The sequence below is a fragment of the Lactuca sativa genome, chromosome 4, assembly GCF_002870075.4.
Source record: "Lactuca sativa cultivar Salinas chromosome 4, Lsat_Salinas_v11, whole genome shotgun sequence".
NCBI classification, from domain to species: domain Eukaryota; kingdom Viridiplantae; phylum Streptophyta; class Magnoliopsida; order Asterales; family Asteraceae; genus Lactuca; species Lactuca sativa.
Window position 1 is genome coordinate 133,223,494 of NC_056626.2, and position 25,794 is coordinate 133,249,287.

Sequence of the window (25,794 nt, forward strand, 5' to 3'; positions counted from 1 at the left end):
AGAGTCTCAAGGGTTACAGTGATGAAACGAATGTTATGGAGAAGTGTAATGGGGATGGTGAAAGAAGACATAGTACCTCTGCTGCGAACAAAAGGACCAAGCAGGAGACTCTGAACTCATGTGAGAAAAGAGTGAGGTAGCTCACGATTAGAATAAATGAGTTAGCCTTATTGGGAAGACAAGGTTTGTGTATACCAGGTCATGAAGGCTATTATTCAAAATCTTATGAGGCTTGGGACACATACAGCAGCATGCTTCTAGGGACACTTAAGTAAGGCATCGAATATATTCCCATAAACAAATGAGCACATAATAAAAACATTTTTGGATTTTTGATATTATTAGAAAGAAAAAAAAATATAAAATATTGAAAAAGAATAATATGATAAAAAAAAATTTCGAAAAATTGAAAAACCGAACCCGAACGTTCGGTTGGTTTCGGTTGGAAAAAGTTGAAAAACCGAACCCGAACCTTCGGTTGGTTTCGGTTCAGGAAAATTTTGAAAAACCGAACCCGAACCTTCGGTTGGTTTCGGTTCTTGAAAATTTTGAAAAACCGAACCCGAACCTTCTGGAGGTTTCGGTTTTGGAAAATTTTTAAGAAACCAAGGAGTTTAGATATGCAATAAAAAAAACTTTTTACACAAAGAAAAACAAATTTTGCACAAGAAATATACAACACAGAAAAACTACCTTTGAAGTAATGAACGAGTGAGATGGTTGAACCGAACCCGAACGTTCGGTTGGATTCGCTTCTTACGTTTGAGATTGAGAGGTGGTGTGAGGTACTGACTCTGATTCCATCATTCCTAGCCCTTGCAATATTTTATTGAACGATGCTTCTGGAAGAGCTTTGGTAAAGACGTCAACCAGTTGATCAGTGGTTCTTACGAAGTGAACTTCGACATTTCCATCTTCCACATGATCTTTGATGAAGTGATACCTCAGTGCTATGTGTTTGGTTTTAGAGTGTTGCACTGGGTTATGACAGATCCTAATTGCACTTTCAGAGTCACAATATAGTGGGATCTTCTTCATATTGAGTCCATAGTCTCGAAGTTGAATCTGGATCCAAATCACTTGTGATGTGCAGGATGCAACGGCAATGTATTCCGCTTCAGCAGTAGACAGCGACACACATGTTTGTTTCTTGGATTGCCAGCTGACCAACTTCCCATCAAGAAATTGACAGCCACCAGTTGTGCTTTTGCGGTCGAGTCCACATCCTCCAAGGTCAGCATCAGAATAGGCTTGAACGAAGAAGCCTGAATTAGATGGATACCATAGACCTAAGGAGGCGGTTCGCTTGAGATAGCGTAGGATGTTCTTCACTGCCAGCATGTGAGGTTCGCGTGGGTTAGCCTGAAATCGAGCACAATAACACACAGAAAACATGATATCAGGCCTGCTAGCAGTTAGATACATCAGTGAGCCTATCATTTGACGATAGAGCGTGATGTCGACAGCCGGTTTGTCTAGAGAAGGGGTAAGCTTGGTGCCGAATGCCATTGGGACTTTGACTTTTGAGTCTCCCATCATGCCAAACTTTGCTAGGAGAGTCTTTGTGTAAGCTTCCTGATTGATAAAGATGCCTTCGGGTCCCTGTCTTATATTTAAACCAAGGAAAAAATTAATAGGACCCATTGAGCTCATTTCAAACTTAGTCTCCATCAACTTTCGGAATTCAGCTGTTAAGCTGGGATTCGTAGAGCCAAAGATGATGTCATCGACATAAATTTGAACTATCATAAGGTGGTTACCTTCCTTTTTGCGAAAGAAGGTTGGGTCAACCGAACCTTGTTTGAATTTGGACATCTTTAAAAATTTTGTAAGCGTTTCATACCAGGCTCTCGGAGCTTGTTTGAGGTCGTACACAGCTTTATCCAGAATATAGCAATGATTTGGATACTTTTCGTTCACGAACCCAGGAGGTTGCTCCACATACACAGTTTCTTCAAGTTCTCCATTGAGAAATGCACACTTGACGTCCATTTGGAAGACCTCAAAGTTTTTGTGAGCAGCATAGGCCAGAAATATTCTAACCGATTCTAGCCTAGCTACTGGAGCGAACGTCTCTTCGTAATCTATCCCTTCCTCCTGACAGTATCCCTTGACAACCAGACGAGCCTTGTTCCTTATGACATTACCTTCCTTGTCCATTTTGTTTCTAAAAACCCATTTAAGACCAACAACCGAAGCATATGGAGGAGTTGGAATGAGGCGCCAGACTTGGTTCCTTTCAAACTCGTTGAGTTCGTCTTGCATTGCTTGAACCCAATCAGAGTGATCGAGGGCAGTGTTCACTGTCTTCGGTTCAACTTTTGATACGAATGAGTTAAACATACAAAACTCTACCTTTGAGAATAAAGATGTCTGTTTTGCCTTCAGTTGAGATCGGGTCAAGACCTTATCAGATACATCACCAACTACTTGAGAGATAGGATGATCTCTGGTCCATTTTGTAAGAGGAGGGCAATTCGGATCGAAGGTTGGATCTAGTTCAGCATTGATCATCTCTTCGGGCTCAGATTGGCTATCGTCATCAAGCGTCATATCATCATGCTCCCCCTCAATTGATGAGTCTTGAGAAACATGAGGTTCAGGGGTTTCTTGTGGTGCTGGAGTTTCAGGCATTGAAGCACCTTCGTTTGGAGGGGCACCTTCGGTTGGAGAGGTACCTTCGGTTGGTGAAGGACCTTCGGGTGAAGTGGTAGAGCTTTGCTCCCCCTCGACATGAGAACTTGGCTCCCCCTCGACTGAAGCATTGTTGGTTGGAGATTCATCAGTGGGCGATTCTCCTTCATGCATTCTTCTTGCAGCATCTTCGACAATCTGCTTCATATGATCTATTTTGTTGTCAGCTGCACCTGCTTCGGAGAGAGAAGCTTTTTCCGGTTCATCAAAGAGTTCTAGAAATTTCTCGTACAAATTGGCGATTGAGACTGTGACTTGGCCAATTTGAGGAAATATTTCCCCGGCAGTGTCATCTATGGCCTGTAGCTTCTCGACGTAGTTATCGTCGAAGGTCACATAGTATGTCTCTTCAATCCTTCTTGATCGTTTGTTTAGGACCCTGTACGCCTTGGATGTGAGTGAGTAACCCAGAAAGATTCCCTCGTCAGCTTTGACATCAAACTTGTTGCGCTGTTCTTTAGAGTTAAAGATGAAACACCTTGAGCCAAACACATGGAAAAATTTCACGTTGGGCTTTCTGTTGTTTAATATCTCATATGGTGTGAGCATGAATCGCTTGTTGAGATAGGACCTGTTTTGTGTATAACAAGCAGCAGAAATAGCGTCAGCCCAAAAATAAAGAGGTAAGGAAGCGAAACTTAACATAGTTCGGGCAGCTTCACACAAAGATCGGTTTCGTCTTTCGACTATCCCGTTCTGCTGTGGTGTGTAGGGAGCTGAGAAATTATGACTAATTCCCTTTTCTGCAAGAAACTCTTCAAACTCCCTGTTCTTGAATTCGAGACCATTGTCGCTCCTGATGTTTCGAACGACCTTCTTGAGCTGGACTTCAATTTGCTTGATAAACACTTTCAGCTTTTGAGTCGCTTCAGATTTGAGCTTTAGAAAGAATACCCATGTAAATCGAGAGAAGTCATCAACGATAACAAGAATGTACTTGCTACCACCGATGCTTTCAATAGATGAAGGACCACACAAATCGATATGAAGCAATTCGAGTGGTTCAACAACTTTTGTGTTAATTACGGATGGGTGACTTTGACGACTCTGCTTTCCCATCTCGCATGCAGCACATAAATGCTCTCTGTCAAACTTGAGCAATGGAAGACCCCTAACGTGACCTCCAGTGACAAGTCGGTTGATATCTTTGAAATTGAGATGAGAGAGTCTTCTGTGCCACAACCAGCTTTCGTCGGATTGAGCTTTTGATAGCAGACATATGGCTGGGTTTCCTTTGATGGGTTTCATGTTCAGAGGAAACATTTCACCCTTTCGCTCTGACTTCAGAATCACTTTCTTTGTGTTTTTCTCTATGATTTCAGAACCTTCATCATCGAATGAAACTTTGAGACCTGTACCTCCGACAAGCTGAGATACACTGATGAGGTTGTGTTGAAGTCCTTCCACATAGGCCACCTTCCTTATGGTAAAATCACCATTCGTTATCATCCCATATCCCTTTATGGTGCCGAAAGAGTTATTTCCAAACTTAACGTTGCCACCATTTGCAAGAGATCTGTATTCCCTGAGTTCCTCTTTCCTCCCTGTCATGTGACGCGAGCAGCCACTGTCGATGTACCATTCTTCGTCAAACTGCTCGTCACTTATAACCTGCAAAAATTAAGCAGATTTAGGAACCCAAAGTTTCTTGGGTCCATGTGAGCTTTTCATGGGAACAGGAATAGTAAGAGAGATGTCAACTAGATATGTTCGTTTTATTAGAGTTGTTTCATCTTTCTTTTTAATGGTGTAGACTTTTATTTTGTTAAGATTGGGTTTGTTCGCTTTGGACTCAGGTTTGGATTCATTGACCTTTTGCTTTCCCTTCTGTTCAGCTGAAGAATGAGGTTTTTGAGAGCAAGCGGGATTAGTTTTGGAACTAGATGGAGATGAATGAGTGGAAGTAGAAGAACGAGAAGAATTAGAACGAGAGAAGTTGGATGGGGAGGACTTCCTGGCTGATGACTTTAGGTGACCCTTTTGCTTTTGATCATTAGAGGGGCGGACCTTCGAGTCTTGTTCCTTTTTTATTTCGGAGCCGAACCTCTGCGTTCGGTTTGAGTTGTTCTTGGAACCGAACCTTTGGTTTCGGTTGAAATCCTTTTCAGAACCGAACCTTGACTTTCGGTTGGTATCTTCTTGCGAACCGAACCTTGACTTTCGGTTGGTATCTTCTTGCGAACCGAACCTTGACTTTCGGTTGGAGGAACTTTCAGGCTTTCGTACAGGATTGTTTTCATACTTCAGATTCTTATCCTTGTGTGTATAGTATGCGTTCTGGGAGTGCCAGAATTGTTTCCTTTCAGAAAGATTTTTCCTGTATCTTTGGTTCCTCTCTATCTTCTTGTCCCTCATCTGCTTAGGTTGATGATGAACATTCGCTCTTGTTTTTGCTATCACTTTGACTGATTCCTTTTGAACTTCAGGAGTTTTTCTTTGAGCAGAGGGAACAGATGGAATATCTGAAGAAGATTCAGTTTGCCCTGAGGAAGTGGAAGGAGTATCTGATGAAGTTTCGCTTCGAGCTGTAGGTGTTGAAGGAATGTCTTCTTTTGCTAAACGATCATCCTCTTGAGGAATTTCTTTGGTACCACTGATGCTTGGTTCACTGAAATTATCGGGCTTGTTCAAGGGTTCAGGTATGTACCTCCCTTTCTTCATCCAGGAGGTTCTTTCAGACAGGCCGATGGTTTCGTTTCCATTATCAATAGGAGCTTCCCAGAAATACTCATCACAGCCATCAGCATTGTCTTCGTTAACAATAGTTGTGAGTTCAGCTGTTTGATGTTCGGTTACTCCAGTTACCTTGTATACCTGATTTGGAGTGGTCCTGACCTTTTGATACACAACAGCTTTTTCTACTAATTTCGGGGACTTTTGTTGGGACAATCTAGCGAATTCCACAGAATTTTCAGAAATAAGATTTTTGTGGTTTTCAGTTTCGCTTTTAACAAATTCTGAGCAGTCAACCGTATCCTCTACAGAAATTTCACTCATGTTTTCGTCCTCGTTAAGCTCAGATGCATTTTCAACATCGATTTTATTTTCTGAGCTTACTTTGGCGTTTAGAGAGTCAAACTTTTGAATGGTTTCGGTTCTCAGTTTGAGTCTGTCATTTTCATCCAAAAGATTTTTGAGCATGACCTTGTGGTCTTTGGATTTAATGAAGGACTCAATTTTGTCCAGTCCAATTTTATAAGTTGGGTTGACATCATCAGACGATATCACACTCTCACAATTGTAAGCTTCTGCATCGATTTCATCCTCCTTAAATTCTAGGAAGGGAAAAATCATACGATGGATCTTTTGGCCTATCTCACAGTCCAAGTGAAGTTGAGTAATATTGGAATATAAACGTTTAGCTATTAAACAAAAAACATTTCGTTGTTTCAACAATTTCAAATTGTCTCTCTGTAAATAAATGTTTTCGTCTTTAACTTTAACTAATTCCGACTCTTTTAACTCAATCCACATACGCCGCTCCTCACTCTTCGACGCCACCCTGCTTAATTGATCAGTCAGGTTAGAATTGGTGACTCGAGTTTGAGTTAAGCTACTATCTAAATGAGAAATTCTTGTGTTAACGTTTTTTAGTTCTTTCTCATATGAGGATGATGGTACTTTAGATGAAATAAAAGCAGACTGTACCTTCTTTATTAGTTCATCAAGCTCATTGAACTGTTGGCTGAGTGGTTTGGCCGTAAAGCACATATCTTCCTGCACCTTCGGTCCATCGCTTCCTCCATCGGTATTGTATCCCCTCATCTGAGATACGCCAGACACCATGAAGCATTTTCCGCCACTGCTTTCCTCCTTAGCCATATAAGCCTTTCCATGAGTAGGCTTCCTCACTTCTTCGTCTTCTGAGTCAGTAGACCAAACTTCGGTGCTACCGAACTCATCGTCATTAACCGAACCCTGCACAATAAGAGCATTAATAGAAGGGTTAGCGGTAGACTTTTTCTTTCTCAACTCATCCAATCTCTTCTGCAGCACAGCTTCCTCATCATTTCCATTGTCCTTTTCAGCCATCTTCTTAAGAACACAGTCCTTAGCGTAGTGGTTCTTGCCACCACAATAGAAACAGCTTACTCCGGAATCGCCATCTGCCTTCGGTTCCTTTTTGGGCTCCTCAGCTTTCGGTTCATTGTTTGCTTTTTCTGAGCTGTAACTCCCCTGCCAGTTTCGGTTTTTGTTGCTGGGGAATCTCTTCTTTATGAACCTCTTAGGATTGGATACCATCATGGCATAATCCTCAGTTGAGAGGTCATATTCTTCCAAGTTGAGCTCTTCATCCTCCACCACAGCTTTACTTTTAGATAGAAGGGCCAACGAACCAAGACTGGAGACAACATTCTTCTCTTGAACCACAATCTTCTCTTGGGACTTTAGAATACCCACCAGTTTCGCCAAAGAATATGATTAAAACTGTTCATGGGCTTTGACTGTGGAAACAACTGCTCTCCATTCAGATCGCAGTCCGTTCAAGAAAGTAACCTTTTGTTCGATGAGCTTCCTTTCAATGTCGTGTTTGATCATCTTGCTGAGAAGATGATTGAAGCGATCAAACGTCTGGGTCACAGTTTCTTCGGCCCCTTGCCTGAATTCACCAAATTCAGATAGAAGCAAGGTTTGGATGGAATGTTCAAGATCTTCGTCTGTGGAATACAGTTCGCGAAGTCTATCCCACACTTCCTTCGCCGTAGTGCATGAGCTGACCAGCCTGAATGTGTCGGACTGAAGGGCGAATCTGATCAACCTAAGTGCCTTAATATTGCACTGGAGTTTGTCTTTTTCATCTTGCGCGATATTCGTCACGTCCTTGAGCAGATCATTGTACTCTTTTTCCGTCTTAATGATTCTGGACGTCGTAGAATGAGAAAACGGTCCACTGATGATGACTTCCCATATGAGATAACCATTGTCCTCCGATCCAATCACATAATCTTCGAAATGATGCGCCCATACTTCATAGTCATGGGTGTACAAGATTGGAATCTTTGTCGTCGAACCGATGCTGTTGGAAATATTAATAGGGTTTGATTGCGTTGCGTCCATAATGATCGTAAAAACCTGTTCAAAGATCAGACTTGTAAACAGCAGATTAGGGTAAAACAATAAATACTAAGATACGTCAATTAAGATGACGGCTCAATAAATATCGATGATTGCGGAAAACCCTAATGGAAATCTTTTTCACAGAAAAGATGTGTAAACTGTAGGGTTTCAAAGCACTCCATGGATGATGGCAATGGGCCCCTTTGATGAATTCTAGGTTAAAAGCCCAAGACTTGTCTTTTCCCTATAAATAGTCATGTATTATTCATTATTAGGGTGAAGAGAGAGGCAAAATGTAGCCGCCACGTTGTGAGGTTTCTTGTAGAGTTAGATTATTATTTCTTAAGTGTAATTTGTTCCTCACATTTCAATAAATCGAGTGATCATTCGACATAATCTTCATTATTGTGTTTGTTCTTACTTTCCGCATTTTGTTCATCAAATCACAATTAGGGTTTTAATCCCAACAAGTGGTATCAGAGCAGGTCTTTGAAGATCTATTGATCTTTGAAGTATCGGTTCTTGATTTGATGATTTTCTGCACATATATTGAAGATTATTGGTGTTTTGGCGGTATGGAATCAAGATTTCTGTTCAAGTTACTGTTCATGGAGATTTATGTTGTTCTTCTAGTGTTCATCTGGTATTGTATCAATCCCGTTCGTTTTTCTATTCTTTGGATCTGAAAATCATTTATTCTGTCGATAGTGTCCCGATTGGTTTTGTTTTTTATTTCATTCAGCCGATAATATGCTGTTATTGGGCCCATCTTCTATCGTTTACTGTTCTTTGATTCCAACTATTAAGCTTATCGTTTTTATTGACTATTTGTTGGTTTCGCCCATACATCCTGATCTTTGGAATCGCATATTGCAATTGACTAATCTCAAATTTGTGATTATCGTTCCTTCAAATCCATTGTCCTTCCGTTCTTGAGTCGATATTCATAAATGATGCCTTTATCAAGATCGATTTTGATTTTGTCTAATTTTGTGTTCGATCTAATTCAGTAGATTCATTCATCAAATATCAAATTTGCTTCTTGATTATATCATTCGGTGAATATTAGAGTTGATTTGGCGAATCAATGATTTAGGGTTGTTGTTTGTACCAATGTTTGTTAGAAGTCAAGAACAGATGCTGGGTTTCGCAATCGCAATTGAAACTCAATCGGAATGGTTTGTGTATCGGTTCGTAAATGCTTGTCAAAGATACAATCGGATCAAGAAGGATTGATAGAAAAGGAATGAAGAACGATGAACAGAATTGGTTTTCATTTAGTCAAACCAAATAGTCAAAATCAATGATGAAATTGGATCGATGTTGCAAGTGTGTTGCTTGGAAAGAATGAAATCGTGATTGAAACTTAACTGGGATTATTTTGGGGTGTTCGCCATTTGCAGGTCATACCTCAAAAGTCAAAATTGCCTTGAAAGTTCTTCCCGTGAACGTCCGCTTTGGGGGTATAATCGATGGACTTGGAACGAACTTGGGTTTTATGTTTGTGATTTGGAACGAACATCATACCTGCAACTGTTCGGATGTGAAATTGATTTCTGGGTTCACACAAGCAGTCGTTCTTCTCCCACGTTCGTTTGATTCATAAGCAAATCTATGACTGGGTTCATCTGTTACCTTAGAACGAAAGAGGGGAAAGCGAACATGTGGGTCGGCTTGGCTAAGGTTTCACTCCTTGTCCGCATCGTGATGCTTGATTTCGCTTTTGTATCAATGGCCTTGGAATGTACCTGGAACGAACTTAAGTTCGGTTGGTAGCTCTTGGAACGAACCTCGATCTTGGATTCGCGTGTTTATGCTGGGACTGAAATAGGAGATGAACCGAAAGCGAACCTGTGATTCGGTTTGACTAAGGTTTTGCTCCTTATTCTAATCGGGATGCTCGGTTTTGCTTTTGAAACTGGGTTCGGTTGTTAATGGTTGGAGCGATCAAAGGATGAACCGAAAGCGAAAGTAGTTTTGCCTGATAATGCTTGATTTGAAACGAACCGAACGTTCGGTTCGCGTGATTACATGGCGATCTTGAAACGAACCTTGGTTCGGTTGCTTGTGGTTGAAACGATAGTGGCTCAAATTCCCGTTTGCTTGAAATCACCTTCCAGTCGTGTTCTTTAAATTGGGGAAGATGACTTAAAGTTTCTTTTTTTGTCCCTGCAACACCTACGATTTGTCAATTCCGGTCCCTATACTTTTCATGCCTTGGCAGTTTTGGACCATTTGCAGATTTTGTTACATATAAAAGGGTTTGTTGATGCTGAATTACCATTCCATCCCCTGTCTTTCAGAAAGTGACAGTTTCGGCCCAATTTTCAGAAAAATTACTACATTGAGGGCCGGTGAACAGTTTTGGATTCTTTAACGCTCATATTTTTTTTGTGAACAGCAAAATAATGATTCCATCAAGTCTTGGCGGTTCGGAAGGTCGTTTTTCGTGATATCATCAAATTTTTCACGACTTTTTCGGATTTTATACTTCATTGTGTATATCGTTTTGTCGCGGGGAAGCTTAGTAATTTTTTTTCCATTCAAGATCATTCTCATGACCATTTGAAGGCTTTATAATCATGTTTTTGATTATAAATCGGGGGAGAATTTGGTATGGCCATTCGAAATTGGATTTGTGACTTTTCAAAGTCGAAGATTTTTGATAAAGCTTGTGGGAAAATTATGAAGGTAGCTTTTTTACAGAAGTTCTTCATCGAGCTCTACTAAGGTTTTTACAGAGAAGTATCCTTTACAGCAAGAGTTCTTCATCGAGCTCTGCTAAGGACTTGTTATATCTCCGACTTCTTGTATTTTCTCGATCAAGTGGCGTTACGAATCTTAAAGTTTGGATTGTTACATGATATTTTTTGATGGCTTATATCATTAGCTTATTTGAAGATCGTTGTGACTTGGAGGGGGAGCTCTTCAAAGACAAGAAGTGATTCAGTTTCTTTGTTCTGAGATGGGTTTTATGGCGGGTTTGGTTTTCATGAAGATTCTTTGGGATTACATTCGAAAATGAAGTTTAAAGACATTACTTCAGTGCTTGATTTATATATCCTAGAGCCCGTGTTTGAAGACTATTGAAGAATCAAGATTCGTGGATTGCTTCATATATTCCTCGTTGCAGATCTTTTTATTTGCTAGATGCTTGTTTTGGAAGTTAAAGCATTGTCATCCATTCCATACTTTGAGGGGGAGATTGTAGGGTTTCAAAGCACTCCATGGATGATGGCAATGGGCCCCTTTGATGAATTCTAGGTTAAAAGCCCAAGACTTGTCTTTTCCCTATAAATAGTCATGTATTATTCATTATTAGGGTTAAGAGAGAGGCAAAATGTAGTCGCCACGTTGTGAGGTTTCTTGTAGAGTTAGATTATTATTTCTTAAGTGTAATTTGTTCCTCACATTTCAATAAATCGAGTGATCATTCGACATAATCTTCATTATTGTGTTTGTTCTTATTTTCCGCATCATGTTCATCAAATCACAATTAGGGTTTTAATCCCAACAATTTTGATGTGGCGGGACTTTATTGTTGCACAATAAACCCTAGGGCATCCTCTCTCCTGATATCTCCTAAAGTGTTAATCCTAAAATACTCAAACTTATTCTAAAAAGTCTGAAAATTAACAGTAACTGTTCTGACTTCTATTGAATGGGAATGTTGTACAGAATAGAAATTTCAGGTTGTCACACCACGTGGCACACGATGAATCTTTTCGACTAGTCTATCTCGTGTTCCACTTAGTTTTTTCCAACTAAGTTAGGCTAACTTTACTCCTTTGGATGTTCTAACGACAAAAGGAAACAAGATACTAATACTACAAAGCATATAAAGAGAACTTATATTATAAGACTTAAGAGTTTTACAAGATAACTTCTTGATGGTTTGTTACAAATGACTTTACCCCTATTAATAGGGTTCTTACACATCCTCAATGGAATTTTCTATATCTCGTATTATCATGAATATCCTACATCTATCTAACATATTTACAAGGCTTCCATAATAATCTTAATTCTTCCTCGATGTCCTTGAAATATGTAGGTCGTTCAAGAATCTTCCTGTATATTCCAGCATACTCTAAAGGCTTCTTGAGTACTCCGGAAAATTTTAGGATCACTGTTTGTGACACTTTGGACAACATTTGCAAATATACTTGGTTTTATGAAAACAACCTTGGGACATACGATAAATTGATGAGCTTCATCTTCAAATAACCTAATTTAATTTAAGCATTCTTTACTATGTTTATTATCCTAACTTAAAGATAAGGTCAATTTAAGGGACCTACTATGGTGTATAAGAAGAATAAGAAGTATAAACGTGACCTAGAATTTTAGAATCAAATATTCTTTTATGTGATCGATGCGAGATATATTATTGCATGTTGGTAATCGGCACGAAATAACAACGAATATGTTAAAATTGAGTTATTGTGAAGAAAAAAAATATAGATATATACTGAAATATGCAAAATATAAGGTATACTATGAAAGAACATGGATTTACTTGTTGGTAACCAGTTTGGGAGATGAAATGACAAGTAAAAAAGTAAAGTTTGGTCATTTTTGAATATATATATATATATATATATATATATATATATATATATATATATATATATATATATATATATATATATATATATATAAAGAAAAGTTAAAATATAGGATGTTTACGAAGAAAAAACCCTAATAATAATATCGTAAAATAGAAAAATAAGGTGATTATAAGAGTTCATGGACTAGATATGCATGAAAAATAAAACTCCCCATAAGTTATGTTTTTAAGGGGTATAATTAAATTAAGGGAAAATAACTTACTAGTATAATCATCTTTATCGTTTTGTTCACATTTAGCCAACTTCTTTATTTTTGTACACATTTAACCACTTAACTTGTCATATGTGTTCACATATTGTCATTGTTATCGGCTATAACATGTGACAATGGTAATATGTTAACAAATTAACAAGTTAAATGGTTAAATGTGTACAAAAAAAAAGTTGTCTAAATATGAACAAAACGAAAAGTTAATTACCCTGATAATTCATTTTCCCCATTTTTAATAGCGATTTTATTTTTCATATTTGTTTGTTTATTTTTTTCAAATGTTATTTTTAAAATATCCAAAATTTCTTAAATATTAATTAAATATTGATAAATTTGAAACTTTACTTTTTAATTAATAAATATGTTTTTGTTTTTTGAAATATTTTATATAGCCTCTTATAACTTTTTTCTTTTGTTTTTAATCACATACAATATTTTAAAAGTAAATAGTATCTAACAATAAAATTAAATAAACTAAATATGTAACAATAAGTATGGAGGTCTTTTAAAAAACATAAAAAGAAAATATTACTTAGTAAATAAAAACAAATCTATATAATGTAAATGTTTTAAAATTATTCCAACGATTTAATACTTATTAATTAAAATTTTATAAAATTTTAAGTTTTTTAATACAATGTTTTAAGCTAGTATTTAATAGAAATATTTTTAAAATGTTATAATAAAATATTAAATTGTCGTAAAAAATCTGTGAAACACTTTAAAAATGTTGTAAAAGAAAGTTTAGAAAAAAAATATGAAAGTTATAAAAAATTGTATGAAAATATATAAAAAAAAATTTAAAACTTGTAAGAAAAATTTAAAACATTTATAAAATATTTGGTTTAAAAGTACTTGTATTAAAATTATAAAAACGTATAAAAAAAAGTTTAAAAAAAGTTATAAGTAAAGTTTATACAATTGTATTTGAAAAACCAATAGGAAAAAAATATCATAAAAATGTCGTATGAAATTATAAAAATTCTCAAGAAATTTGTAAAAAAAAAGTTGTTCATATTTAGGCAGCTTTCTTTTTTTTATACACATTTAACCATTAACTTGTTAAATGTGTTTACATATTATCATTGCCACATGCTATAGCAGGTGACAATGATAATATGTGAAAATATTTAATAAATTAAATGGTCAAGTGTGAACAAAAAAAGTAAAGTTAACTAAATGTGAACAATACGAAAATATAATTAAACTCGCAATTCATTTTCCCTTAAATTAACGGTTAGATACATATGATAATTAAACGGGAAATGGATGTGATATATTGGAGATGAACAATACTTTTCAACACCAACAAGTCTTAATTGGTACACCTCTCGAGAAACAATAAAACAACTGCCAACATTTTATGTCATAGATCAAAGTTATCAAGATCGGTATCATAGGTACAATCGTTTCTGCGTTTATAAGATTGACATCATAGGAACGGGATCTGAATCCTAGAATCCCACAAAGTAAAACATAACTTTAACTAATTATTTTAAAACGTGAAAATTATCTCAAACAGCCAGTTTTACGTTCAAAAACTATACACTTCAAAATTTTAGTCACAACTCATAACACAAAATAATAAGCGATAAATTGGTAAATGGTAAAAGATATAAAATGATAATTTAATTTTCTTTATTTGTAAAAACATATATATATATATATATATATATATATATATATATATATATATATATATATATATATATCAAGAGAAGGTATGATCGAATCGGATCTTGATCCTACGATCTTATATATGATCATACCCCCAAATACAATATGTATTGATCATGATCATTTTTCATAGCTAAGATCGTATGATCTTACGATCAAAATCGTGATTTTGACAACTTATATATATATATATATATATATATATATATATATATATATATATATATATATATATATATATATATATATATATATATATATATATATTTATATATATATAGGGAAGAGTTATATGGAAAATGAATGATTAGGGCAACACATATTTGAACCAATGACAACACATCACTTCCACAATAACTTCCACAATACATTACTTGTGAAGAAAGAAATAGACACGTGTCATTTGATTATTGGTTCCGGAAGATGTTGTCCTAGCTATTTGTTTTCCATAGAACTCGTTCCTATATATATATATATATATATATATATATATATATATATATATATATATATATATATATATATATATATATATATATATATATATATATATATATATATATATGTTAAATTGCATAATTCAGTGGTTACGTGACTGATTTATTGTTTGAGAACATTTATATGATCAAATGTATGTATGTGATGAATTTTATAACATATACGTTGATTTTGTGGATTATAAATACTAACTGAGACATATACTTTAATTTTAGTAATATCTTACTATATATTTAGTTCAAATGTAATTTTTTTAACATCCTAGCATAATATGAAACATACTTGTTATATTTATCTTGAAAAAGCCTTCAAATAATATATAATTTGTTATAGTTTTTATTAGTACTATTGTAATTAATTAGTAAGTGTGTACCAGATATTTTTTTGTTATAACTATATATTATTAGTATTATTAATGTTGTTAATGGTGTACCAATTTATTAGCGGTTTCTTAATGACTAGACTAGAATCGATAAAAAAAAGTCCAATATAAAGAAGCAAATTTGGTTAGGTGTGATGATTTTTCGAATTTATACTTCTATTAATAATTTCTGCACATCCCTATCCGGATATTGAAATTTGTATTTATGGAAATGTATAATGAATAGATTAATTTCAAAATATATTTTATAAAATGAGTAAAGATACATATATATTAATAAACAATTTACCTACCTTTTTATTTAAATATACAACAACAATTACACAAAAGATATATATATATATATATATATATATATATATATATATATATATATATATATATATATATATATATATATATATATATATATATATATATATATATATATATATATATATATATATATATATATATATGTTACTTTTGAACCGATACTATTGAATCAACATTATAAGTTCCATTTTGTTATTTTTTGATTGAACTTGTAATATTAATATTTTTTTCGAACATCTCTAGCTCTATCATCATCTAAGACAACTTGTAACGATGATAATCAACTCGAAATTAAGTTTGAACAATAATATTAATTCGACAAGCAAACTCTTAAATTTTACAGAACAAAAAAAGAAAAAGAAAATAAGAATATTAACAGTTAATGGCTTAGTGGATGGAGGAGTCTTAGTTTCTTACCGACCCAAGCTAAGGGCTGCTTTGACGTCCAATCGCCATGCGCAGGCACCACGCTCCATCCTCCAAACGTCACATGGCAGCGTTCGCGTCGGAGACGCCGGTGAAGGAGTTGTGCCGTTACAGTAAGTTGCGACGGCGGAGGTTATCGTCACCTTGCAGGTGAAAGTTGGGTATCTTACCGGCGATGGCATCCAATTATTCTTTCTCACCAACACCACCGACATGTCCTCTCCGCTGATCACGTCTCCAACTCCGACCATCTGTCTGAACGCCTTGTTAGTCCACACCACTCTATCTTGGCCGTCCGATATGAACCCAGGACACGTGTCCTTCTCCATGTTCATGACCCTTTCCTTGTCCGTACAGTACTCTATCCCTAATCCGTCTATCCAACTCTCTCTCACGCATTCCACTGTCACGTATGACACCACTTGCAGTCGTCGAGGTGGCGGTGGCGGTGGAGGTTTCACTACAACTGGATCAAACCCTACCTTTTGCTCCTTGTTGTCAAAGCTCAACCAGACCGGCGCCGGCGCTGTTTTTTTGTTGTTATTGCACTTACACTTCTTTATCTGGGTTGACGATAACAGATCTGCAAAACCTGTAACCTGTGAGTTCTCTTTCCGATCTGGAGTCTCCGGCAACAAAGAAAGCGTCACAACCGTATCTTCTCCGGTAGAAGGAGGCGGTGGACATAACGACGTCGTCGCCTTTTTGTTTTCACTACTGCCTCTCTTCGAATTACCGTTCTTCTTTTTGTTCCCGTTAACCCTAACATACTTTCTCTTACCTCTTCCACACTTAACATACCCATCGCTAGTCTCCGTCGTGGAACCACCGGAACCTGACCCAGCAGCCACCGGTTTGGGCGCGATCGGCCTGTACTTTAGCATTATCCTCTCCACCTTCGACATGCCGTACAGCCCACCACATCCACCACGTCCCTCATGCCTTGCAATACAACAACCACCTATACCGTTCATTTCCGAGTCAGTGTTACAGCAACCACCACCTTCTCCGGCGAGTATTTTCAGAATTTGTTTTAACGCAGCTGGCGATTGCTTGAGGATAGACTAGGTGAACATATATAAAGAAAGAGAGGGGCCACGTGTGACGACAAATATTGGACAACGGAAGAGAAGTGATTGGTGGAAAACTTAAACGTGGCGTAGGGGCCCACGTGCCAATGAGGGTGATTGGAGGTGAGCCAATCAGGTGAGGAGAGGTGTATAGTAGAATCCATGGTTAGAAGGGCACGTAGGGTATTTACACCTCGTGGTTCGTGGTCGTGATGTTTGGGCCTTGGGGTTTCCTGATAAAGTAAGTTGAGAGGATTTAAAAGTTTCCAGAATAGGGGACACGTGCTCCAACCAAAAACTTGGTTCGAATTGCATCTAGGGTTTCTCCCCGCTTTTGTTCGATTATTCATTTATTTGGGACCTTCCAAATCGACGGCTCTTCTTCAACCTCCTTTTCACCCTTTTGTCCATGGGATGAAAGCCAAAATTTTAATCTATATAGATTGTTTGGTTAATGTAAATTTAAGGTAAAGAAGAGTATGTGGATGTTTCATTTGAAACTGGTTATTTTTCTGAAACAAGTGTACGTGTTTTTTATTATATATTTTAGAGTTAAAAAAATATAAAAAGAATATATATTTTTTTATTTAACATATTCTTAGCTGTTAAAAAAATACAATAGTGTTATCATTTGTGGTAAAATACTGGAGAAAAAAGGACCCGCACGTTGAACGAGAACTTGATCAAATGATATGCTAAATGAGACTTTCCCCGCACCAGATTAACTAACCCGTAAGGTTGAGGGGTGTGGTAGCGTTTTGACGCTCGACAATCTTATTTGACGGCCTTTATCGATAGTAAACACCATCTTGCACTCGTAATTTAACCGGTGATAAAATGTCAATGGTATGTTTCCACCGTCCGTCGAACTATTGATTTGTCTTTCTCTCTCTACTACCTCTCTCTTCTTATCTCTGGTAAACACCATCAACACCTTAATCTTTTTAAAAATCGTAAAAATTATAAAGATGTCACTGTCAACCTATGTGTCACATATTACCACCAGTATGATACCCTTTAGCCTAATGGGTTATATTAAACTGATTCATTAATTATAGTTGTATGCTTCAAAATGATATTAACATTTTGTTATCATCTCTTCTACATTCATTACTTAAGGTCGATAGTTCAAGTCATATATATGGATGAATGACTAGTTTACAAATAAGTTAGATTTGTTATTCAACAAAAAAAATAATAACTACACTATAATATTTTAAGTAAACTCAATATGTTACATTATTTTCAAATTAAACATTTTTTTACGATGGAGTTTGGCTTCAATAACTATAAGGGAAATTATATCGTAGCATAATGTGACATCCGTCAAATTTTGGTCAACAAAAGTCAACTGAAGCGTAAATTAGGTTAAATGGTGAAATGTAATTTTCATAACTTTCCTAATGTATTAATGGATATTATAATATTACATACGCCATTTTGAATCAATTATCACGTAAATGCTTTAATTGCGTTTAAGTAGTTTATCAGTGCTTGAAACTCGATAAAACACATAAGATATTATTTTGGTATAAATAATATTTATAACATAATGAAAACATGTTCATAAAACTATTGAGACATAGAACGAAACTAGACCTAGTATGTGGCTTCATACCCCGATGGTTTTTCCTGAAAAAAGAGTCATTCAATCAAGAAAACGTAAGATAACACGTTTTGACACTCATATTTTTATATAACAGATTTGGAAATGCTCAAATTCTTAGGTTTCAATATTATTATTATTAATATTAAACAAGGCCGGTCCTGAGGATTTAAATGCTCAGGACGAACCCGAAAGAAAATGCCCTAAGCCCAAACGTGTAATGACTAAGAATAAATAACCTATTTTTAAAAAATGACTATAAACTTTATAGCAATAAACAAAGCAAAAACATAGTATTTTAATGATTAATTACATATTGTAACAGCTAACCGACGAACCGTGAAGCTCTTCTAGCATTCTTGATAGCAAGTTGGTTGATCAACTAATCGTACTCTATACTCTCTAAAATTCCGTTCTCAATTGATATCATGGCCAAACCGCTAAGTCTTTATTGGTTCATTGTTGAGCGTAAGTAAGATTTCAACAACTTAAATTTCGAAAAACTCATTTCTGCAGATGTCACTGTTATTGGAATAGTCAACAATATTCTATATGCAATGCTTGCATTTGGAAAATAATCAAGTTCTTTCAAAAACTTCAAAACATCTATAGAGTTGCTAAATTCATTGGTGTCCAATGTCTCAAATAATTTCAACTATGTATAAAGTTCCTCGGCATCAATATTCGATCTTTCTTCAAACTTGAGTGTTTTTTCAAGACAATGACAAGACGACTTAAGATCTTTATCTTCCATTCCCTTCAAATTATGTGGAAATAAAAAACCAAATAATATGTCATACTCTTTGAATTGTTCAAATCTTGTCTTAAGAGAAGAACTAGCTTGATCAACAATGTATAAGAAATAATTGACTCTGAAATTCTCTTCGGCTGTAAATGAAACTTCTTCGCTGCTTGAACTCTCATCAAACCATCTTTTCCTTTAAATCAAACGCTTTTGTGGAAATATTGGATCAATACCCAATTCAATAGCAATCTCCTTAGCTTCAATAATCGCTTTTGAAAACCAGTTTCTCTATAATCTTTAAAGTACTCAATCAATTTGTTTAATTTTTTTTAATAGCATTATCAACATGCATATCCTTTGACTGTAACTTTTTACTCACAATATTCACATGTTTTAATACTTGATACCAGATAATTGTTGACACCAAAAATTCAAAGTCACCAAGTTCTTTTTCTGTCAATGAAGTTGCTTCACTTGCAACTACAACATCATTATCCTTTTCTCCAACTTCAAGTAAAGCTTCTCGTACATCAACAAGTTGCAGTTTAATAGCCTTTACACTCTCAACCCAACTTTCCCAATGAGTTTGACACACTGACTTAACACTCGAAGCTATAACATTATCTTTCAAAATTTCCCACCTCTTAGTAGAATTTGCAAAGATAGTATAAATACATTGGACGAGTCCAAAATAGTTCTTTCCTTTGACGCACTTGTTAGCCATATAACATAATGTTAGATTAAGAGAATTGCAACCACAAGGAGTGTAAAATGCTCTAGGATTTAGATCTAAAAATCTCTTTTGCACTCCTTGGTGCTTTCCTTTTATGTTTGCTCCATTATCATAGCCTTGACCACGCATATCATCAATTTCAAGACCAAGAGACTTTAACTCCTCAAGTGTAATATCAAATAGTCATTTTCCGGTGGTATCATCAACATTCAAAAAACCTAAAAATGACTCCTCCTCAGTAACAAAATTATATGATAACTTTAAATACCTCACTATTATAGTCATCTGTTCTTGGTGACTTGAATCGGGAGTACAATCAAGTATGATTGAGTAGTACTTTGCTTCCTTTATCTTCTTGATAAGTTCTTTTTAATATCTTGAGCTATCAAAAGTATTAGTTCGTTTTTGGATCGTGTGCCCAAGATAATGCACATAGTTCGTCACTTGTGATCCGCCGCACATGCTTTTTGATAACCAGATCAAACTCTTCCAACATTTCAATGACACCCAAAATTTTTCCATTATCCATTAACTACAATTAACAAATAAGAAGTGGAATCAGTCATAATAATTAACAAAAAGGTATTTGGTGGAGTTGGAACAAAAAATATACAATTTATAATTACCTTTATCATACAACTTTTCATTTGATCCACAGAATGCTAAATTATGTTTAGCAAGAAACGTCACTACTACAATGACTCTCAAAAGGACTTGTTTCCAGTAATCTCTTTCTTTCTTGAATTGCTCGTATTGAACTTTATCAATTGTTTCGTTCAATTTCAATTGTTTACGCATATCAAACCACTTATTCCTATTTGTAAGATGATCCAAGGATGTTTCATATGATTTAACTTTAGTGGTAACATGGTGCCAATCTGAATAACCTTCATCACCCAATTTACCTTTAGAAATCCCTTTTCTAAACAGTTTACAACAGAAACAAAATACCTTGTCAAGCTCTTTCGAATATACTAGCCACTCTCTATCACACTTCTCCAAATTTGGTAAAGTTCTTGTATATAATGTTGCAGAAAATCGTCTACCATTTTTATCGTAGGGACCATACATAATACTAGTATCTCTTTTAGGACCTCTCTCGACCAAAATTTTTATCTCCTCATGATTAAGTTTTTCCCACCTTCTTAGATCACATATATCAACAAGCTCTTTAACGGGCTCTACCTCTTCTACCTCTTCTACTTCTACTTCTACATGCTCTTTCTCTTCAACATGATCTTCAACATGCTCTTCAACGTGCTCTTCAACATGGTCTTCAACGTAATCTTCAACTTACTCTTCAATATGTTTTCTATGGATAAACTAATCTAGAGAACCAACATCAGCCTTTCTTTTTTCTTCATCAAGTTTTCTCTTTTTATGTTTTTGAAAGTCGATGGTTTTTTAGACTTCATCACTACAAGTTCAATAGTTTCAAACTTTCAACTTTCAACATTCAACTTACATCAACCGATAAACATAATTGATAATCTCATAATCTAATTTCAATTTTCGATAAACAGTTAACACTTAACTTATTCTAATTTCTCATAATATGATTTCTGCTTTCAACATACATTAACATATTCTAATTTCTCAATTATCATAATCTTATTTCTTATTTCAACATTTAGCTTTTGATAAATTATAATCTTATTAATCTGATTATGTGATTCAATTTCAAGTTCATTAGTTCAATTGTTCAACATTCAAAAAAAGTAGAAAACATTCAAGTTCATTGTTAATCTAATAAGTGTTTTTACATATGGAATCCTTCGTGATAACTCTCTCGCCAAGTTTATTTCCCTCCCATGATATTGACTACAACAGAATTCCTCCTCGGTTTGGATTTGATCCTAATGATAACATTTTGAGCCCTGATTTTTGATAATATATAATCTGGTAAGTGGTAACATTCACATTCAATTAATCATAAGTATTATTAAGTAATTCACTAATTCTGATAAGTTGTTTCTGAAAAGTGTGCAATGACAAAACATAAAGAATGATCGACTGGAAGTGGATTTTGGAACAAAAAAAACAAGAAAAATAGCGACTACAAGAAAAACAACGATTGATAAATTGAAAATGCCGTTGTTGCCCTTTAAGCCTTTTGATTTCTGAAATCTGAATGAATAGAGAATACTCTATAATCACAAAAAACTCAATCGTCTCTTCCCCACGCTCTTTACATGCTGCTGTTCGCTCACTCCTTGTCGCTCACGCTCACGATCACATAAAACCGGAGAACATTCTGCCTCTGTTGATTGCTGGAGTTGGACTTCTAGTGAAAGTTGGGCCTAAATCTAATTTAATTTTTTATTAAATATAATATAAGTAAAAAAAATATTTGGGCCCCTGAAAATAAAAGGCCCTATGCAGAGGTCCTTCTTGCCACCCCTTATCACCGACACTGATATTAAATAACATCATTCTTATTAGTTATTAAACCTTACAAAATTTCTCATATTACAACACATTTTATATAAAAAATGTCAAAGTTTTATGAAAAGCACTAGGTTTTTAAAAAACTATAAGAAGACAAAACGTATCTCCTCTTTTCCCACCATACACTAACTCTCCAACATCATTATGAGCAACTTTATGTATAATCAAAAGAATCCTACTTAGATTCTTATAATATAAAGAAAAATCATACTTTGATTATTATATTTTAAAGGCCGTTACCCTAGGTTTTTATATTCAAAAGAATACAAGTTGCTACTTCCTTATGCAAACCGCCTCATCTCTCCCCTCCCCCCCCCCCCCTTATAAATTTCGGCCAAAAGGCCTTCCTCCCTTCCTCACTTCATCTTCAATTCACTTCTATACTCTCTAAACTCTCCAAGAACTCTCTAGTTGATTGAAGGCTTTTGACAAGTGTTTTGCAAGACCTTTTGGTAAGCTTTCCTTCACATTTTTGATATTCTACTACCATCTTCCATCATCTTTTGGTTGTCTTTCACTCTTTGAACAAAAACCCTAGGCAAGATCTTGAAGTTTCAAGAAGGTATTGCTCCATTCTTACCTCATCTTCATACCATCTTTTAGGGAAAGCATGAAAGGTGAGTTCATACCCTCTTTTCTACTAGTTTTCACTCATTTAACACTTTCAGGGGAGGTTACATGCCATGCAAACAAAATACAGTTTGGACAATGACTTTACACAAAGGTCCGAAAGCTAATATATGTTGGATAAAGCTTTTAACCTTTGGGTAATACTATTACATGCAAGTTTATGTTCTATTTATGAAATATATACATATATTCATGTTTTCAAGGAAAGCACACAAGTCTCATTCTTTCATATGCAGAAGTTTCTAATATTGGATCTATTGTATGGTGGATAATATATTTATCCATTGGATAATATTGCTACACATTGGATAAACACAAATTAATATTTTTACCAAAAGTTTAGTTTTGAAATATTAAAACTTTGTGTTAACCATTACCCTTTGGATCATTATCCATTAGGTAATACTATTACACACTAGTTAACCAACATACATGTAGAATAACACGTTGAACATGGGAAAGCTTCGATTTCATTTACAACGTAGAATAACATACTTTCAACGGCTTATGTGAGACATTTCTTAAACCATTACGCTAAGTCCTAACCTTATAATCATTAAATCTTAAATAAGCAGGAGAATTGTGTATAGATCTATATGGGATTGACAATCCCCACCTACGGTTGCTAGCTACAATCACGACCGACGGGTCAAGGGTGACAATTGTCTTAACATCTCATGACATCCGAAGAAGCGTCATGGCGAACAGCATTACAGTCGATAGCTCGATTATAAGGGTTCACTATAACATCGAATAGTGAAACTCTAGTGCTAAATACATTTATAAGTATGGTTATTGACTTATACACAACATTTGTAAGTATGGTTATTTACTTATACACTATATTTATAAGTATGGTTGTTTACTTATACACTACATTTATAAGTATGGTTATTTACTTATACACTTGATTTTTAGATAATAAAAATCACATGACAAGGCACACTTTTTTATAAGTTTAGAAGTTATGGGAACTTTTATTTTATAAATGCTTTTGGATACATACTACACACATACGTTCTTATTTGACGATGAAGACGTACAAATACAAAACTTTTTTACAGGATGGATATATGATTTTTCACATATGGAAAAATAATAGATTTTTCTACAACTAAACTCTTATGAACTCACCAGCTTTATGTTGACTTTAAGACATCATGTAATCTGATGAAACAATTAAGCTCGGATCAGTGGAGCTACTTTTGAAGGCAAGGCACCAAATATCATTACGGGAACTACTTTATTTGATAATATGCAAATCTTGTAATGTAATTTGATACTAAGTAACATTTGGATCATGTAACTGATATAATCATATGGTATGACGGTTTTTTATGTACTTGTGTTTCAATGTATACAATTATTGTGATATTATGTTCTCATTCCACCCGCGAACGTTTCTGCCATCCAGTTTGGGGGTGTGACAAATTGGTATCTGAGTAATTGTGTATAGCGAACTAAGTATATTCTTCCATGTAACAAATACAAGTATAGATACGGGAACCGATACCTCTAACTAAAAATTCTATCTTACAATTATACTTTTGAATATAATAAAAATTATATGTAAAAGTATACATATACAACCAAAGGCAGTGTCGCGACAAAACAAACCAAGAACATCGAAGTTTAGGTTGGACACTATGAATAGAATTAATATAACCTATTGTCGAATCATGGGAGGACGTAGCCTGATCAACTACACTTGTCTAGGGTTTGACCGACACGTAACTATGTGTGGGCATAGTGGACAACAATATAAAAACTCGAGTAAATCTACATAACAACACTTGATAATCCTGCCAAGAGTTTTCACTAACAGATTAGTAGTATTAGTCTCTATATTAAGAATCACATAGTACACACACTTATACGCCCTTTAGTTCTTGGACATGACTGGATTCCACCATAGAGACCCCTATTACACTGCTTTGGCAACTAATGGTTGGATTGAGGAAGAGCCAGAGGAGATTCACGAGGAAGACCCTAAGAAGGATCTTTGAAGAGGATTTTGAGGAGGAGGCAGAGTAGGAGATAGACATCGGGGGGATCATTGACAAGACTTATCCCATCAGGGGCATAGATAAGCCCCTTTCACGTCCCTCTTTTGAAGATTCGCCTCCACGATGGGGCAACACAGCTACAATCATGGGTGAGCAGGTGTACCCTACAACCCACATACACTCCTTAGAGGAGAGAGTGGCCGCCTTGGAGCGACAAGCCCTAGCATCTGAGACTAGAGCAATGGCCACAGAGCAAACGGTAGAAGAAGCTACTCGTGAGATGAGCAAGATGGTTGGACATCTTGTACGCTATTTTGGCATTTCATAGATAGGTTAGCCTATTGAGGTTATGCCACTCAGACGAAGCTCATGAATCCGTACGAGACCAACACCAATATCTATGGATGCAGCTGCAATCGAAGAAATGATTACACAAATGGTAGCAACCACAGTAGCCAGCTACCATGCCGATAGACATGAGGGATCAGGACATGTTAGCAATAATTCCCATAATGACAGTAGGGGAAATTTCCGAGTTGGTTCCTACAAAGACTTTTCCAACTACAATCCCAAGAAATTCTATGGCGATGGAGGAGTAATCGAACTAATGCCTTGGATTGAGAAGACTGAATCAGTTGTCAAGATAAGCTTCTGCGCAAACGAG

At 35.5% G+C, this 25,794-nt stretch overlaps 2 protein-coding genes across 2 annotated transcripts; both read right to left on the minus strand.

Annotated features, from left to right (window-relative positions):
• Nucleotides 1-5,944: 5,944 nt before the first annotated feature.
• Nucleotides 5,945-6,776, minus strand: LOC128133868 (uncharacterized). Its single transcript, XM_052771382.1, has 2 exons — nt 6,343-6,776; nt 5,945-6,196 (listed from the first exon to the last, which is right to left on the minus strand). Exons 1-2 carry the CDS (start codon nt 6,724-6,726, stop codon nt 6,179-6,181), a joined length of 402 nt encoding a protein of 133 aa, XP_052627342.1. The 5' UTR covers nt 6,727-6,776; the 3' UTR covers nt 5,945-6,178.
• An 8,955-nt stretch (nt 6,777-15,731) lies between these two features.
• LOC111878876 (uncharacterized) lies at nt 15,732-17,004 on the minus strand. Its single transcript, XM_023875357.3, has one exon. The coding sequence runs from the start codon at nt 16,864-16,866 to the stop codon at nt 15,880-15,882; it is 987 nt and encodes a 328-aa protein (XP_023731125.1). The 5' UTR covers nt 16,867-17,004; the 3' UTR covers nt 15,732-15,879.
• Between the last annotated feature and the right edge of the window lie 8,790 nt (nt 17,005-25,794).